Below are 6,034 nucleotides of genomic sequence, written 5' to 3' on the forward strand. Positions count from 1 at the left end.
AAGTTCTGAGCCTTATCAGTACTACACCTACAGCCCCTCTGAAGGTATACCACTCCACACTGCCTTATCTTCCTGACGGGCAGACTATTTACAGATAAAAGGCAACCGAATGTCAGCAGTCTGAAACATCACTACATCAACAACATTTGTAGATATTCCACTAAAACAATTCTAGCTATCTTCGAGTGAGGTTGACTTCGAATGACTCTAAGAAAAGAATCAACACAGTTTCAGCTTTACTACTGTGTGGAATCACAGAGTTAAGGGCTGAATTGCTGTCACGTGCACTAAATTTCAGATGTGGTTTTGTTAAGGGAAGGAAAACAGAAGGAATTCACTATATATAATCATTTTATGACAGTTTTGCGACCTATAGCAACAATCAAAAAATTGCGTTTCAATGTGCAGCAGTGAAGGTTATTGTCCCTTTAGCCACTGCATGTGCTATGTTCAATGTCTGAAAATCCTGTTTATAGTTATGTTAAAATAGTTGAAGACAAACAAACTGGTTTAGTTGCTAGACAATACTGCCATATGCCATCAGGTATGAGTCTTCTGCGTTGATGTGTACACGCCTGGGTTAAAGAGGAGAACATTTATGGGCTATATTCAGTAAAAATGTGGACTCCAAGCTGTGTCTTTGTACTTTGCCTGTGACATAACTGGTAATGGTCCGCGGTACATGCACTTCCGCTCACAAGTTTTCGCCATCACTCCAAGTACTTTAGGGACAGCCACAGCCCCTACTGCTAAAAACAGCCGCTGCCTGCACGAACTACTACTTGAATTCAGTCCCTTTCAGTCCAGACCAGAGAGGATGTCAACTACAACTACAAGCCAGACCTGTGATACCCAATCTGCTCCTCCACCGTGGGTTTTCCATGCACCGCAACCACCTAAATTGTTCCACCAGTTACGTTGCAGGTGAAGTACCAAAACACAACTTGGAATCCATGTCTTGAACAGCCCAGAAACGTTCCCTTATTCTTCCACACAAGCATGTACATATCGGCATGGAAGGCTCGTATCCGTTGGCATGTGGCAATACCATCATAGGCATCTAAGGTCAATATTATTCCTGTACTTGCAGTTGGAAGCCAGCAGTTAAATTCAAAAGAGTGCCTGCTATTCCCTTGAATCTACTGAAATACCCATCAGTTTTCACTACATGCCTATACTGTTTTAAACACAATGGTCACTGGCAAGATTTTCATTTGACATCACAATTAAGCACTGCCTCTGGCAGAAGCAAAATGAGAGGAATCTCATCCCTGCTAAGACAGCAACGCTACCTCGTGTCTGAGAATAATACCACAGTGGTGGTATGGTGGGCCATGAGATTGGGCAGCTCTGCAGATGATCATGTCACATTATTTCAAGATTAATCCAATGCAAAAGCTCAGTGCAATAATTGGCAAAGTATGGCAGCCATCACCTTTCAAGGGCACAGCAGTACAGCTTCAAGTGCAGTTTAAATAATGAAAAGGAGAGGAAAGCCACAAAGCCATGGCAGACCCCCCCCCCCCTATATGGTTACCAATAAACTCTATTAATAGAAGATGGATTCAAAAACAAATTGTTGAAAAGGTTTTGTGAGGAGATGCCCTTTAAGACCAAACACCTTTGATAATAGTTGCTTCAAGGTCCTCTTAAATGACTCAACCACAACAATTCATGACTTCAACAGTGACCCTGCACTGTTCTCTCACAAAATTCACACAAATATCTATTTTCCTTGCTTCTGTGGTATTCAAAATAATGGGCCCTTCCAAGTGTACAAGTACAGTTTACTATGAACAATCAGCACAAACTCAGATGTGGACAATTTCGAAACTATTGGATTGCTCACTATCCAGGCTCACGTGCATTTGTAACAGTGGGTCAATTCAGACACCAAAACATACACTTGCGTCTACTCCAGCTTAGAAACCGGCTGTAGAACGATTGCAAGTGGCGCTTCCATGTGATTATGCATAACTGGCATTCTAATTGGTTATTTCCAATTTGCATTTCTATCATGCTTGTGCTAATCACTGCATTTGAGTGTTGCTATGCATATGCTGGACGGAGCCAATACCGGGTAGGGCCTGGCCTTCAGTTTTCAAGTCATGTTTCCAAACTAAGAGAATACGAAATGTCACCGCTTGAAAAAGGAAAAAAAAATACAATAACAAATTAATTAACCAAAAGGAAACTGGGCTAGCAGGAAGAAACTTAAAAGTCGGCTTTTAACACCCAAGTTCACATCCGCTGCTCAAAGACCATGTGGAAAGAAAGAAAAACATTAAGTTTCATACCTAACGGTGCTTCTTGCATCAGATCTCAGTGAAGGAGGGACACTGGAAAAGTTGCCAAAATTCTGGTTGCCATTCCAGAGTGGATCAGAAGTGGAACCTAAACCCCTGTAATAACAGCATTCGAAGGTGAACAGCCAATTGAGAAATCAGTTCTGCAGAATCCCACAAGTTAAAGGAATGTTTATGAAAGGGAAAATTGTCATCCACCCAAATGCAGCATGAAGCTACAAAGGAAACCCATACGGGCGTTTCTCAGAAAGAAAGCTTCACAGTTGAGAAAAAATTTGTCCTGGTATCAGGTTCAAATCCCGGGACCAACTGCGAAGCTTTCTTTCTGAGAAATCCGTATGGGTTTCCTTTGTAGATCGGTGCTGCATTTGTGTGGATGCCAATTTTCCCTTTGACAAACAGCTGATTATGTGCATATTCAGGTTATGAGCACTTTCAAGTGCTACCAATCCACACAGGCCACAAGAATGTGAAATACCTCACATAATTTTCTGTAAATGCACATTTATGATGCATAAATGGATAAAAGCAAGGGCTGCTGCCATCGCCAATAACATATGAATTTTCGCAGCAACCTCAGATAACTGACCAGTTACAAAATTCTAAAGGACAGCCGTCTGCAACACGCATTTATGCATTATGTGCTGTATACTGGTGTCATTGCCTTTCACAGTGGGCGGAGCTTAGAAGCAGGGATATTCTTCTTCTCAAGCCCCTGCACTTCATTGCACATCTAAACTATATGTTCATAGAGGTATAACATAATTATGACAATTACCACATTTGTCTAAAATTAATTTGGACAAGAAAATGTGGAAATTGGCCTGTTTCAATATACCAAGTGAATGTTCAGCTTAATGCATTAATAAATGTTAACAGGTTAATGGTTAATGTGAAACCGACAAAATACCTGCTGCTATGAGCTGGAAAATAAGGATCTACTAAAATTGTCAAGTTGCTTTAGGGTAATATTGCCATGACAGTTTGAGTATACACTAACAGTGGCGCAAAAAAGCGAAGTGTGAAGTTCAATTTAAACCTCAACATTATATATATATATATATATATATATATATATATATATATATATATATATATATATATATATATATATATATATATATATATACTACAGCTGCAACTCACAGTGTTGAGTAGATAGGATGAACGTCCGCAGAACGAGCCTCTTCCTCTGTTGAATCTGACGTCCACGTTGTACAGCCCTCCATTTCAAGCAATCCTTGCAACGAAGATGAAAGATCACATTAATCTAAACAAATAATGTCCGAGGCCCTTAAAGACATTCCATGCAGATCCCGTGCGCTACTGTCTCGTACGCATTACACAAACAAATATGTTCCCATCCATATCAATGAGCACGGCTTCACGCTGACGCAGCTTGCCAATATGGCTTCAGTTTTCCGAAAGACAATGGGGCTAAAATCGGCACGTTTTGCAACAACAGTACAAGAAGAGTGGAAAGATGTACGCGACAAGACACGAGTCGAACACGCGCGCGCGCGCTCTACACTGACTGACTCACTTGCTGCCGGCTTACGTTTATCTTTATTCGCAGCAGGGCGACGCGCAACAGGGAAGCGCTCACAGCTGTCTTTAAAAAGTTAGCGCTTATAGGTGTGTGCGAATGGAGAAAACGTCACGCAAAGTTTTTGTTGTTTCTTTTCACTCCACCCCCTTTACGTTACAACCGAATCCTAAAGTGCGTAAAGATTTCGTGAACCTTTAGTTTAAATCTATATCTGATATACTGCCTGCACTTCCTGCTAGAAATTCGTGAGGAGTCGTCGCGCTGCCCATCGATAAAACACTGTATGCGTTCTTAATTGCAGAGCGACACAAAAATGAACTTGCATAACGTACCGGCTGCAGCCATCTTGTGAGCAGCAGACAGCGCAATCTGTGGCGCAATCAGCTGACTGCTCGCGTTTTTTTTTTTTTTTTCAGCATCCATTTTCGCACTTTTGGCTTACGCTTTTGGCGGGCAGTTTGTATAGAGTTATTGTTTATTGGGAGCATATAGAGCAAGTTTGTATGCGCACGCACGCGACTTCGTGCGACAGCTATCGACGGCACTGAATTTAAAACCTTGTGACGTTTAGTGCGGCTAGAGAGGCTAGTGCGGCTAGTGCGTGGGTTAGTGCTTTCTTTATTCTATGGGTTAGTGCGATACCAAGCGATACTCCAAAAAAAATAACGCTTATGTGCCGAAAGCATGTCCATCAAGCGTGAGAGCCACCAGTTCAGAAATTAGTCCATAAAATTGTTTTGTTGACCGGTGTACTAGAAACAAAAAAAAGTTTCCCTAGAAATGCGATACCATAATCAAAGTGCCTGCAATAATGTCCGATGTCGGTAACAATTAACTTCGCATTGGCGGCGGCGTCAAGATTTTGGGTAAAAGGGAATGTCCTGCATTCCGTGTGAAACATTTAACTGTGAGCAGATTCTCAAACCTTGCAAGTTATCACGCGTGAACCATTGCGTGCAGGCACATGACGCCAACAATGACCTTGCGGACCTGCTCTCTCTCTCATCAACTGTTACTCCTTTTCCCCTTCCCTCTGAACATTGCCAGAAAATCTACTTCTGGTGGGACGCGCATACCCTCAGCCCTCCGCAACGGTGTACTCAAGTGGGATTCACTGCACACGTGCGCGCAATGCTGTCAACGCCGGAATGTCGGCACGTCTTGGAGGGGGGACTCCGGATCCACCAGTGCCTCCATCGCAAATATAAAAAATAACTCACCTTGAGAAAGAGCTTTTAACAAGTAGTCCCGCAGAAACAGCAATGCAGTCACGTGCACAGAATTATGCGAGACCACTGTTATACCTACGTATACATGGTGGACAGTCTGGTCGAAGGACAATCTGGTTTCAATTATGTTGGGCTTGGGCCAGTTCGCGCCAGCAAAGACTCGTTATTTAGCTGAAAACAACGAAGCACAATATAATTCGTGCACACAGGGCGATGCACTGCTTTCAATAGTGATTTTATTGAAACAGCACATATGCATGCAGACATCACTTTCCACAAACCATCGCCTCTCAGAAACTTTCTAAAAGAATCCCACTACAAATTGGAGGGAAATACTTGAAACTTAATCAGGCAGAGGACATGTGCATAAGTGTAGCTGGAGATAAATTTTCGTCAAGGCAATCTTTACCTAAGGGCGGGAATTCACAGTGATTTCCACATGTCTGAAGGTGCAGCTGCTGATTCAATAAATCCACTGTTGGTAACAATGCATCATTCCATGCATTTCACCGTTTTCGCACTAAACAACATGTGCCTCACAAGATTAACGGGAACCCAGGCGCCCTATTGTTTATTGATCATATCACAAGCCAACAAACAGACACCAAGCACAACATAAGGGAAATTACTTGTACTTACTAAATGCATTAAAGAAATCATAAATTAATTGAAATAAAAGTGGACGAAAAACGAGCCAGTTGCAGGTGGGATATGAACCCACGTCTTCACATTACGCTTGAGATGCTCTTACCAATTAAGCTACCACGGCACCGTTCTCCCATCCACTTTCTCAAGTATTCATGTTTTTACTACTAGAACTAACCTTGGGAGTGTTAGCCAGCCCCACCACTCACAAACCTTGGCAGCGGATGTGGAACATCCTTTCTGCCGCGGGTGTCACGAGTATGTGATCTATTTGATCACAAACTCCTCGATGATATCTAACAGCA

General features: G+C 42.3%; 1 protein-coding gene across 3 annotated transcripts in view; it reads right to left on the minus strand.

Annotated features, from left to right (window-relative positions):
• LOC142579145 (uncharacterized) overlaps window positions 1-4,261 on the minus strand; it is a 34,429-nt gene extending 30,168 nt beyond the window's left edge. The window contains exons 1-3 of one of the 3 annotated variants that reach the window (XM_075689074.1): window positions 4,188-4,261; window positions 3,453-3,546; window positions 2,298-2,402 (exon numbers count right to left, since the gene is read on the minus strand). In XM_075689074.1, the coding sequence (XP_075545189.1) occupies window positions 2,298-2,402; window positions 3,453-3,546; window positions 4,188-4,200 (212 nt within the window). In that variant the 5' untranslated portion in view covers window positions 4,201-4,261. Of the gene's footprint in view, window positions 1-2,297; window positions 2,403-3,452; window positions 3,547-3,849; window positions 4,151-4,187 lie in introns of those variants that run through there. The other 2 variants (XM_075689075.1, XM_075689076.1) reach the window with 2 other exon arrangements.
• Window positions 4,262-6,034: the final 1,773 nt, after the last annotated feature.

This window comes from Dermacentor variabilis, chromosome 4 (genome assembly GCF_050947875.1).
Source record: "Dermacentor variabilis isolate Ectoservices chromosome 4, ASM5094787v1, whole genome shotgun sequence".
In the NCBI taxonomy this organism is placed as follows: Eukaryota; Metazoa; Arthropoda; class Arachnida; order Ixodida; family Ixodidae; genus Dermacentor; species Dermacentor variabilis.